Source organism: Syngnathoides biaculeatus, chromosome 17, assembly GCF_019802595.1.
Source record: "Syngnathoides biaculeatus isolate LvHL_M chromosome 17, ASM1980259v1, whole genome shotgun sequence".
In the NCBI taxonomy this organism is placed as follows: Eukaryota; Metazoa; Chordata; class Actinopteri; order Syngnathiformes; family Syngnathidae; genus Syngnathoides; species Syngnathoides biaculeatus.
Window position 1 is genome coordinate 13,750,343 of NC_084656.1, and position 13,381 is coordinate 13,763,723.

At 41.3% G+C, this 13,381-nt stretch overlaps 1 protein-coding gene across 7 annotated transcripts in view; it reads right to left on the reverse strand.

The window, feature by feature from the left end:
* Positions 1-7,229, reverse strand: part of vav2 (vav 2 guanine nucleotide exchange factor) — a 153,316-nt gene extending 146,087 nt beyond the window's left edge. For all 7 annotated transcript variants that reach the window (XM_061801114.1, XM_061801115.1, XM_061801112.1 and 4 more), the window contains exon 1: positions 6,138-7,229. In XM_061801114.1, coding sequence (XP_061657098.1) covers positions 6,138-6,341 — 204 coding nt within the window. In that variant the 5' untranslated portion in view covers positions 6,342-7,229. The remainder of the gene's footprint in view (positions 1-6,137) is intronic.
* Positions 7,230-13,381: the final 6,152 nt, after the last annotated feature.

Consider the following 13,381-nt stretch of genomic DNA (forward strand, 5'->3'; position numbering starts at 1 on the left):
TGTTGTTTACTAGCACTACGGCGCAATCAATAGGCGAAGACTGGGAAACGTATTTCTGGGATGTGCCGCTGTTGTCACAGAATATTAAGTCTGAGGAGTAGATCCCCCTTAACAGACTTGGTGTCCATGTTGGATGTTGTGGCATTCCATCATGAGCAATGCAAGAAAATGAGCTAACAGTCTCTGGAGGTACGCAGCTCATGTTCACATCATATCTATGGCTGCTGTTTACTGGAGCGAAGGCTCATCGTGTAGTTATAGTACAAATCGATGTTGAGTACATGTCTCTGGAACATGTTAATTTTGGCACCGTATACTATACAGGTTTTTTTGTGAAGCCCTTCTCTATGGAATCCAGTTTTAACGGAGGTGTGCAAACCTTGCATCTCTGAAAATGACCTTCGACTCACCCCCACATTATTCCACCAGCTACAACCATTATCACGCATCAGACATGTTCAAGATTTTTTTTACTATTTTTTTGTACAATAATGTTGCACTTTAGTAGGTGTTTTCAAGCCTGAAAAGAAGTACAAAATATTGTCCTGTGCGGGTGTTTAGTATCTGAAAACACTTTTACAATGAAACAGCTATTTTCATCATGCCCTGTGTTGGTTTAGCCTTTACCTATAAGGTAGATTTTAAAAAAATGAATAAATAAATAAACCTCATGTTCAGTCCCTCCTTCTAAGCCAAAGCAACAAATATTTTAGTTGAAGCTGGACAAAGAGTAAGAACCTCAATTACTGTGAGCAGAAGAGGCAAGCTCAGTGTGAGATTTGGAGCCCTGTGGCGTGCTGAGAACGCTTACACGCAAGCACATGTGCACGTGCAGAAACAATAGCAGTGATGCCCACGTGTGCACGCGCGCACACACACACATACCTTAGTCCTCCCAAAGGTATTCACAACTATCTACCTAACAGAGGGGGATGAGAAGGAACTGGTGAAGAAAAAGCAGAACATAAAGAAGATCTCAGAGGAGCTCATCTTTCAGACAGCCTGAGGTGCTGGATTCACAATATGTACACCTACTTGGAGCTCTGATGCATCTCCAAACATCAGAGCTCATTAGGAATCCACTTAAAACCTTGAGGTTAAGATTAATGCTTGGCTGCCTTAAATAGAGCTGCCTTTAGGAGTACAAGCAGGGATTTATCTGACCCCCTAAAAAGGTCATCTCTGGCTGCTTCATTGCAAGAGGTGCTTTTTCAAATATGCCTTTGTTATTGTAGACAGAGACTCATTCCGACATACGAGTTATTGGATTTGTTGCCATTATTACTCACTAAAATAGCTGTATGGTACACAACGCATCCCTTCCCCTCCCTTTACTGTGGATTTCAGACACCTTAATGAGTTTGTGGCTCACTGCTCACAATTAACTTCATGAATATCACAATGGTCCTTCACTGTGAGCTATAAGTATGCATGAACAGACCTTTCCGTTTTCAGCCAGAGATATTCACACCTGGAAACATACAGTATATCTAGCCCAACACTGCTGAGTCTGGATTTCTGAGCTTTTCCACATTTTTATACCATCATTGGCACAGTCACGGCGGCAAATCAAGACCTTGGGCTTTTGTTAATCTTGTCTGTGGAGACTCACGTGCATGATTCGAAACAGATTCTGCAAAATGGACAAAGCTAAACGCAAATGCAATTTACTCATGCACTATACACCACCAATGACACACGCTATAATGAGCCCGACTGTGTGGAATAAAAACAGTTAATCAGTGCAGGGGTCACCAACCTTTTTGAAATTGAGAGCTACTTCGTGGGTGCAAATTATATGAAGGGCTACCAGCTTGATACAGCCTTTGAAATAACAAATTTGCTCAAATGACCTTTAATTATATGTTATTATCAATCATTTTTTTGTTAGCACAAAAAAAATGGATTGATTCAGTGACTGTATGTGAAGACTGATCACGTTGATGATGTCTCTCCGTAGCTATCAACAACGGATTAACATGGTGGAAAACATAAATGTGAATGTACAACACCTTACTTTTATAAATCAAATGATTATTTCTACAATAGTCTCCCATCACTTGCGAACTACTTTTATAACGGGGAAAAATAGTACTCAAGGTACCGCACTATAAGGCGCACCAAAAAGCTTTTCATTTTCTCAAAAGCCGACGATGCGCCTTATAATCCGGTGGGCCTTATATATGGATCAATATTGAGCCTTTAGTGCAACTCCATCTAATGGATGCAAAACATAACCCCAGCTTCTACTGTAGCGTCTATTCTATGTGCCTTATAATGTGGTGCGCCTTATAATCCGGTCGGCCTTGTATATGAAAAAAAAGTCTTAAAATAGAACATTTATTGAGGGTGCACCTTATAATGCGGTGTGCCTTACAGTGCAGAAAATACGGTACTTGGAGGTGACCTGTTGCCCGCGGGCACCATATTGGTGACCCCTGGTGTGACGCATAACCTATCCATCAAGTAGTCAAATGAGTTGGAGTCAGTCACAATCAGCCAGGAGGCAATGTACTCGGTCCTGGACTAGTCACCAACCAATCCCCGTGAATAAGAATCCTTTCCATTTTGTTTGTTTGTTTTACATTTGTTACGCAACTAATTAGATTAGTTACATTTTCCTTAACATTTCAGTCAATATTGGTAAAGTTCAATGTGGTCACAGACAACAGAGGAAGGTGTAGAAGGTCACACTCAAGTGCCGGCACGTACTGCTGAAAGGTCATGTTTCTCTGACAATAGTACATTTGAATATTCAACTCCGTGAATACATGTGGCTAATGAACAACCTAGCAAGACAACTACAAGTCTAAAGTAAGGAAAGTCTTTTCACATGTATGAGCTATGCCTATTTTTCATCAAAATATATTACAAAAATATTTACGTACTCATAATGACTTCACTCATGTGTTAGCATAGGTTGGTGACAGAGATTGTGTGTTGTGACCTGGGAAATGTGATGTGCTGTAAGAATGAAATACTATCAAAACTCCTGGATCCCCTGTATACTTATTCATGTAAACCATGATAAAGTGAGATGCCAAAAGACAGGGCGCGATCAAGCATCATTGAGGCGAGGGTAACATTTTTCACCTTTGTGGCGCCAGTGTTCAGAAGAGTTCCAAAACAAATCGGCAATTTCTGAGGTCATGCAACAGTGCAGGGCCAAGTCAGTGATGGAACCATGGTAAGGGTTTGGACCTTTACCATAGTTTTCAGAGGTAGTGATGTTCCAGTTAAAATTACAGTAAATTATTCTTCCAGTATCCTGTATTCTCCATCTGCTGTGTTGGTCTAGACTGCAGACTTGGTATGAAGCGCTAACTGTGACCACAGCCAACCATTAAATCATTTTGGTCAGTCAGTTCTATTAACAGTAGCAAAAGGCTCATTGGAAAACCCTTTCCTTTATTTCTGAATACGGTATATTCAATTTGAGTTCACTAGACCATTTTAAAGCCCTAAAACCTGCAGGTCAAACATACATGAGGTTACTGAGACTTAATTAAATGGAGGGGATAATCACTGGTTTTCGGAAACTATTAATCACCATGCAAGTGTGGCAGTTTTAAAAAAAAAAAAAAAAAAAAAAAAAACTTGTCGAGAGCAAATAATGCAAACACTCCGCCTGACCTCCTCTTCATTTGGCACAGCCACAAGATTGTTAAAGCACTCACTTTGACCTTTTCCATATAATAAATCATGATGTGCTTCTGTTCAGTTGCCAGATTTTTGTTTAACCAATTTGTCACTGAAGCCCCTCACCCCTCTCCACTCTCGCTGCAGATCTCATCGTGGGATTAGTGGGCGGATCAAAGTGCGCCATCCCGACCTCTCACTCGCCTTGTAATTAAAGGAGGCCAAAGCTTTGTGGAACAGATAAGTTGAGGCTAATGGTGCCTCGCAGAGGAAAGAGAACACTGCTGCAAGTAAAAAAAAAAAATAGACAATGATACATCAGAGAAAGGGAAAGGCCCCGGGTTGTTTTATGGAAAAACCCATCAAACCTGAACACTGTTCTGATTGCAGAGCTTTATATATCTGAATTTTTGTGATCAACACAAATCAACTTCTCCAAATTATTTGAACATTTGGCTCCTCCAGAAGACTCAGCCTTTCAAGTCACAGATTCAAAGTGATGAGAAGAATTAGTATGTGCTGCAATAACTGCAATGTGATGAGCCATTGAGCTTCATTATTATGTCATGATGACCAAGTCTGTTAAAAATGTTCCCTCGTAAAATCACAGATTCCTTCCAATTTCATAAAAAGTACTCTTAGGAGGGAATGACTGGTGTAATACACACAAGTGTACTACTTCAATACTTTTAACACTTGAGTTTTGAGCCCTGAAAAAAGTACAACGAGCTACCTAGAAGTAAAAAATAAAATAAAATAAAACACCCTTTGGCATACAATAGATTGTAGCTCAAGGGACAGAAACGGTCTCCTAATGTACCCATTGGCTCAGTACTACTCCAGACTTCGGGGTGAATATTGAAGAAGAGGTCATGTAAATAAATTCCTGCCATTCTCATTCTACCACAGTGGTCAAATAAACTTCCTCTGGCAGCCAAAGCTTCCTCATGCTGGCTATGGAAAACGTATTTCGGCTGCAGCAGAGGGGGGAACACGATAGAAACTGAGGCATAGGAGGGGGAGTGACTGCATATACTGTACACTTCTGTTCATTGTTTAATAACGCACAGTGATTTCAGCTCTTCTTTGCAACTTTCTGTAGATACACTAACACTAGAGCATTAACTTTCAGTTACGTTTACAGCACATGTGAAGATGTTTCAGCAAAAAAATGGACACAAAGGGTGGCATTTTGGCTGATCTTTTATATGACTATACTAATATTCCCATGGAAGTGGAACCTTTTGAAACGTAACTGTTACCGATTCCATATAAACACGCCACATAAACTTCGATGATGTTGTGTGACATACACATAGAGCTTCTTACAAGTGTGTTCGATGTTTTTCCAGGTTTGTGAGAATAGTGATCCTTTTTTACATATCCATGTCCAACTGTCCATCCATTTTCTGAGCTGCTTATCCTCACAAGGGTTGTGGGTGCGCTGGAGCTGACGTCAGTTAGCTTTGGGCAGGGGGCAGGGTACACCCTGAACTGGTTGTCAGCCAATCGCAGGGCACATAGGGACAGACAACCATTCGCACTCACAATCACACCTAAGGGAAATTTAGAGGATCCAATTAATGCATGGGGGGAAAGTGTTGGCCTCACAGTTCTGAGGTCCCAGGTTCAATCAGGGACCCACCCCCACCTGTGTGCCGTTTGCATGTTCTCCCCGTGCCTGCATGGGTTTCCTCCCTGGATGGAATTAATGCATGTTTCTGGGATGTGGGAGGAAACAAGAGTGCCCTGAGAAAAAAACACATAGGCATGGGGAGAAAATGCTAACTCTACACAGGAGGGGCCAGGATTTTAACCAGTGAAGGAGATGCTCTAATCAGTCGCTCCACTGTCCCGGTCATATTCATGTCATACATTAAAAAAAAATAATAATAATTTTTGCAAACTGAATTCTATCAGGTTGTGGTCGTGTTAATGTGCTGAAACAACAACTTGCAATATGTGTTTGGGTAAACCTAATTGCACAGCAATGGCTTTCTAGCATCTTCCCCCAAGTACACTCTATCACGCCACACCCATCTGCTCCTCCAAGCAGGCTATTTAAATCGAAAAGGAAACAGTTGCAAATGTCTGTTCTCAGCTGATGCCCATATTCACTTACACTTCCACAGAGCAATAGTTTCATTTAACCTCTGTCAAACATTAAGATGCTTTCCATCATCCACAATGTGACATGGGGGTTCAAAATATGCATGCAGATGAGAGAAAAACAGAAGTGTGCAGGGGTGGGACCTTTTCTCTTATTATTTCATGACTGAAAGAGACCCTAAGCAAAAATTAAGCACAAAACCACTCAGTTAGGGGTGCAGCTGTATCATTTGGGCTACGGCCAGTCATGGGTGTGTGTGACATGTGACAATGCAACAGGGGAAAGGACACGCAAAACGTCCAAAGTGAAGTCATACAAGAGCATTTGGTGTTAATCATTGTGCGGTGCACAATCTGGACGACAGACATCACCTGCGGACTGGACTCACCTGTGACATCTGAGGCCTGAAATTGATCTCCTTCAGGTCCACGGATCCAGGGGAGAGATTGTGCAACATCTGGCACAGGAGCACGCCGTCACGCAAGGCTTGCGCGAGGTCGAACACGGCAGCTGAGGGCCACACGACCCGGTGGTTCTGGGGCAGAACCTTGCAGTCGATCAGCCAGCGTCCGCATTGCCTCCACTCCTCCATTATCTTCAGCTGCAAATACGCTCAAAATCTCACGAACGCACAGCAAAAGTGACGAGTCCGCGAAGTGGGTTCCCACCGGGCTGGAAGCTACCGCACAGTCGCCCCCTTCTTTCTCATTCACATTCGGGCAAATTCATAACTTTTTGTGATGGGCGCATGTCCGCCATCCGATCCAGTCAAGAGTGGAGATGTCACGCGATGCAATTAAAAAAATTAAATAAAAAGATGGAATAAGCTTTCCCTTGGATCCACTTCGCTGTCACTCGAGAAATTTTCTCCTCTTCATCCTTAAAAAGTTTTCCAGGCATACATAAAAACATTAAAAAAAGTGAAGGTGTTGTCCCAAAAAGCAGCAGCAAGCGCGACTGATAAACACACGCAAGACGTGTTGGGTGTTTGGGTCAAAGCGAGTCTGCCGACCCGTCCTCTCTCGCTGGAAACCAGATCATTTCAGGGGGAAACACGGTAAAAAAGAAAAAGAAGATAAATACTTGGACCGCGCGACCATCCTGTTTGAGCAACACACTTCTGAACCACGCTCGGCTCCGGCGGAAACATCCAGGCGGGAGGGGAACAATGACTTTATCCGGTTTGCGTTGCTATGTTCGGGGCTTGTAAACAACCCTCCGAGTATCTTCCTTTTCGCTTTGCAGAGATTTCAGCCGTCTCGCGCGTCCTTTCTCTTTCTCCTCTCTCTGTCTCTCGAGTCTCAACCCTCGCTTTCTCCCCCTCGGACTCAAACAGATGGTCAAGTCCCCAAAACTCCCGAGCAGAGCGACGCAAACGTGCGCGCTTGACCCGGAGGTCCAACGAGCTCCTGCGGGTCAAGCGTCACTTCGGGGTTGGCACTTTGTTAGAGAACCGCCACACTCCGTGCATTTCTTGTCTTTTTTTTTTTTTGGGGGGGGGGAATGTTTCTTCATGTCCCGCCCTCTGGTGGTGGAATTTTAGCACTGCATGGGCAGGGTTAAATAGCGAGGTTGCTTTCTAATCCCCCCAATGATTTAAATTCGAAATGTATGCAGGATTGGGAGTTAAATCCAAAAGAGTGGAGAGGAGCCAAAATCTGTGCCCATGTAATAATGCTGCTACTTTAGAATAATGTGACTCAAATAAAAAGTAGTCATCTGAATAATTACTTGAATAAGAGTAAATGCTACTCAGATACTGGTCAATGGACCTTTCCGACCTGTCAAGCACTTGTACAATATTAGCCAATCAGATAGCCGCATTGTCTTAACCCCTTGCTTGACACGCCCCTCTAGCGTATTGTCCCAGAAGCAATGTTGGTTGTCAGTAGCGTGTGCTTGGATAAGTTAATGTTACGAACAAAATGGTCCTCTGGTGCGCTTGGGGAACATGCAATTCTGATGAAAAATATCCTGCTAGGTTACAAGGGGCCCAGTTGATTCATTTTCCAAAGCCTAAAACACAGTTGACGAATTGTCGACGATGGATTAAAGCTTGCGGAAGACTTCACGTACAACTCAGTGTGAAAAATATCAACAAACACAAGCATGTTTGTTCGAAGGTAAGTGAGGGAGAAGTATCTTCTCTGAGTTTAATTTCATTATTATCAATGCTTTATACATTGCAGGAGAACAACTTTCACTTTGTTAGTGTATCTCTGACCTGCTGAATGAAGTGTGTAATGTTTTATGCCGAAGAGTAAGGGTAGTGATACATAAATGCACCACATCATGCAAGAGAAATGTCTATTTTCCTATTTGTATCACATCTGACTTTTAAGACAGGGCACTGGGTTCCATTACGAGACAAGTCAAATGAATACAGACGGAAAGACTACAATGATATTACTCATGGTCTTTCCAATTGAAAAGTAATCACCCCGCTTTCCATGCGCAGTACGATTCCACTATTTCGCCAACATTTCGCTGTAACTCTAAGATTGCGTCCTGCTCCGTCCAAAATCTTAATTCCATGTCCATATCCTTCCATGAAATAGTTGAGACCTCTCTGTAGAACTCTCTTGGACAAGTCTGACGCATTTGGCAAAAAACATACCCCAATATTATCTGGAATACGCGGTAGAGAATCCAGTTGAAACCTGTTATGTTCAGTCACCATTTTGGAAGATTGTGGTGCATGGCAACTGTCGCTGGGGAGGTGGGGGGGGGGTTTGAAGATTACTAGTTGGAAAGGTCCATTGGTGAGTGACCCATTATTGCTTTTTATAATGAAGATCATGATAGACAAAAAGACGAAAATTTAGAAGGAACAAAAATGAGCAGCAAAAACTGAAAGAATTGTAAGTAATTTCAAACCTACCCAAATTAAACAATGGAACATATCTTTTTGGGAAAAGCAATTTGCAGCCACTGAATTGTTTTGGATCGTATCGTTCTAAATGAACCAATATTGTCCTTCAATCGAACTGGCAACAATTACTTGTGATACAAATCGAATTGTTGCTAAAACAAATTGTTTCTCTCTGGCGCTACAGGCTGTTTACCAGCTGTGAACTGGCTAAACCCAGTGGCGGTACTAGCTCGTCAGACGCGATCGTCAAACCATCAAAAGGGGACTGCAGAACATTTTGACTGAACATTATGATCACACCCTGTCCATTTTGTCAACACGAGGTTCTGATAATATAAATACCATTATTCTTTGAGACTACATACAAGCACTAGTAATAAATTCCTAAACCAATATATTTCTTTCCCTCTTTTTGATGTAAGGTACTGTCTTGATTTAATTGAATTATTTACCATCCTTGAGTGTTTACCTCTCACTCTTGTCAATACAATATGCGGTCAAATTAACAATTTGATGGCCACTAACATCGTCATCATCACCCACGTGTAGCCCGGTAATGCCTTTTTGTCACGTCCCATTAATTTATCAACTCAGAGCCCATTATGCTTCCTCCACCTCCAGATTTCCACAGGGACGTAATGCACTGGACCAATTTATTTCCTTGCATTAAAGGAGACAGCGCACACACACACACACAAAACGACTACTTTCGCCTCTTTTGACATCACTTGTAAAATTGTAAGTAAAATCTGTACCCATCCATTTTCCGTACTGTTTGTCATCAGGATCATGAGCAGGGGTGCACATAAATACTTTGGTTTGGGTCTCAGAGGAAAACCAGGGACTGGTTCTTGGAGCTCATTTTTTTCTCCCTGAGCCACCAACCTCTGGATGAACTTGAAGTAGGCATGGGTCACGTTTTAAAGATGTTAAAGTTGTTAGTATGCAAAGCAGGGAATACATGTAGTAGCTTTAAGAGGCATTCATAGTTGTACGTCATCAGTGGTGACGAAAATAACACAAACGCAGTGAAACAGAGATCACGCTTTAGCTTGTGTGATCAAGCGTGTAGTTCACTAACCACTGCCGACAGCCAGCTGGCAGCGGATAAATACTTAAGGATGTATAGTTTTGGTTTTTCCAAAATGCAACTGGTGACAAATCATGTGACTTGAGGTGGTGTTACTGACTCTCGAGACTCCATTCCAACTGCAGTCAGAGCTAGACATACACTATTCATGCTTGGAAATACAATGTTGTTGCTCCAAATACAAATAATTGCAACTATTGACACCAGAGCCAAAGGATTCAATTCAAACTTCCACTATTGGTGTTGGGCCAAAATACCTCTTCTCATCTTTTGCTTATATTATGACCTGTTCAGCCAACTCAGACAACCATTCAGTTTCCGACCCTTGAAGTTTTATGCAAATATTTTCCAAGAAAGTTTTGGCCAACAGCAAATGTGAGACATCAGAGATTTCTCTTTTCGAAACATTACATTTGGGACTCCCTGCTTTGAATTTGCACTTGGATTTTTATCGCCTTGCACGAAGCCCTTGAATGTCCTCTTGAAAATCCTAATGGCCTCATTATTTAGCACTTCCATCCTCTATTTTTCAAACGTGGATGCAGAAATCTTGTCCCACGGCATATAACAGCAGCCACATGGTACATTTTCACTGTTATTTTACAATGCAAAGTTATGCAGGGGGTGAAATTAAATATTCTATATAGCATATTTATTTCCTTTTCCATAATAGAGGTGTTATTAAACCAATCTGGCTGTGTCACCTGTTCCCCTGCATGTTCTCAACCATTTATTGTGATGCAGAAGTCAGGGGCTTTCGGTCACGCATCTTCAACTAACACATTTTACAGGAACAGTGCTTCATTCATGGTCAAACAAATTATTGTCTTCCAAACGGCTACAGAGTTATCCAAGGACATAGAAAGGCATACATAACTTGCATAAAGAGCCTGTGAGCAAAAGCACATATTGCGCCACAATAATCCATGAGCAATGATTGGGGAATGTCGACGGACAGAGTAGGTCCCTTTTCTGCAGCATCCTCCACACATCTATTCACAATGATGGACAGGAATGTCATGAGCCAGAAGCAGTTTGTCTAATGTTCGCTGCCGGAGTCATGCGTTTACATATAAACATTAATCGGGCAACAAGGTTTTCTCTGTGAAGTCTCACCACATATGCACCCAGTGTTATCTGATCTTGTCAAACTATATCCGCCTCCGGAACATTCGGTGTTTATTTTTCCCCTTTCGGCTGTGAGGAATTTTCAACAACGCATTTGTGAATTGTTTCGTGTAAGTACTGCAGGGTGCCAGTTGTCTGTCGTAAGCATATTGGAATATAAACTTTCTATCCTTATAACCCATGAAGAAAACTGTTGCGGGTGCTCGCTGAGCTGTTCCCAAATTGGCGCTAATTGCAAACAGTGACAGACGGCCTCAACTTCCAGACCAAATGTTTCATGAAAGCAGATGGGGACGATGCATCAAATAATATGAAATCATAGGTTTATACATAATAGTTGTTTCTGCCATTGCTTATAAAGATTACAGAAAACAATAATTCAAAAGCCTCTCACTACTTAGTACTGGTATTGAATATGCCATTATTGTGGACTGTGCCATTTAGAACTCTTTTTTTTTTTTTTTCCATTTGTGGTTGGACTTGTTTTTGTTTTGTCTCATTATCTGGAGTCCTGTGTTTGGTTTTCATGGTTCCTCAGTGTTCTCTTATACTGTGATAAGTGCATGTACTCTATTTATTCCGTTTCTTCGTGTTCAATCTTTTTTCTCTTTATTATCACATGCCGTGAGTCATTTTATTTCAATCATTTAAACGTGTCCTATTACTGGAGCAAGTAGAGGGCGGTTGTTACAACAAATGATACAAATTCAACCATCAGCACATGTGTCGGTCCATTTAACATTTCACGACCAGAGGAACTGGCCTTGAGAGTTGCACCTATAAGTTTATAAGTGTATAGACTTTGGCATAATCTTTAAGATGTATAGTGTCTTTAAAGAAACATGAGTGACATGAGTGATCATGTGAAAAAGAACAGTACGCCCGACAATTATGGCTATGAGTCTACCTGACTCTGGGTTGATATCAACAGAATCACGTTTTTGTTTGTTTTTTTAAATCAGAGTTTAGACATGATCATCATTTTCATCACCATCCATTTTCTGTACCACTCCTCCTCACTAGTGCCACAGGGATATTGGAGTCTATCCCAGCTATCATCAGGCAGGAGGCGGGGTACAGCCTGAATTGGTTGCAGGACAATTACAGGGCAAATAGAAATGAGCAACCATTCGCACTCACATTAACACCTATGGGCAATTTAGAGTCTTCACTCAACCTACCACAAATGTTTTGGGAGTACCCACGCAGGCGGGGCCAGCATTTGAACCCCGGTCTTCAGAACTGTGAGGCTGATATCCTTACCAGTTTTCCACTATGCTGCCTAAAACCAAGGTCTACAATTTCATAAAATCGTAAGTGCATGTGAAAATGGGAGCGGATGTGAGGAGTGCCTGACAATGGATGCAGAGCACATAATGGAATCTGATGTGCAAATGGTCTTTGAGACTCGCTGATGGAGCTATGAGATCACTTAACCTTTGAAGACATTTTGGAGATGTGACATCTGCCTGAAATATGGCATATCATTTTAGCAACCCTCTGAGGGCGTCATCCTAATTTGTTCTAGTTACAAAAATCAGACTTTTTTCGTTTTACTGTTTCATATTATCCATCCATACATTTTCGGAGCTGCTTTTTTATGTCCAGTAGACTATTTGGAGTCTTCCCAATAGCCATAACAAGACCACTAGCAAAAAACAGTAACGTCCAATACACGACCTGGCTGAAAAATCTTGCCTTTACAAATGCAATGCTGTATGTTTTTGCATTGAGTGGGTCAGAGAGGTATTTATTTAATGGTATTGATTCTTGATATTCACAGGGACTGGAGTCCACCATAACGAGGTCTATAGAATATTTTAGTTACTGTACTAAAAGGTACTATGTTAAAGGACAGGGTAAAAATATTGGATGAGCAGGTATAGTTTGATGCAGTCAGGTTTTACACTACTACAAACTATATAGACCAAACAAGTGACCATATTATTAAATGAATATCTCTTTGAAAGTCTCTGAAGATTATCTATGTAGATTTAAGACACCTTTTGTACTACTGGGTATCATATTATGCAAGTGGTTATGATGATGCAGGTGGTCAGTGTAACTACTGTAAGCAAATACAAAAAGTTTTATATGAAAAAGAATTGGGTATATATGAGCTGCTTGTGCATCTTGTATGGAGGTCACTTGTGTTTAATTTGATTGAAGCTAAATTCTATTCCGTTTTGGTTTTATCATTACGTGTTGATTGATTCACTAAAAATAGCTTGTGATTTTCGTTTCTGGAAACATAACAAATCTTGTAAGTCTGAATGATTTCTGACAGAATTGTATATGAATGAGATGCCGTGCTGCCAAAGGTCATGCTCAGCAAAATCTATACAAGATGAGTAATGGTTCTTAAGCCGATTAATAAGTAGTCCCATAAACTCCGTTGATAATGGAGTATTCAAAAAAAGTAATCTTAATGAAAATCAATCGTTGAACAAAAGTGCAGGCAAGCACATCCAACACCCCTTTGAATTGAATTGACATTGTGAAACCACATTTAGGGAATTTATATTCTCCGCTCCCGCAAACG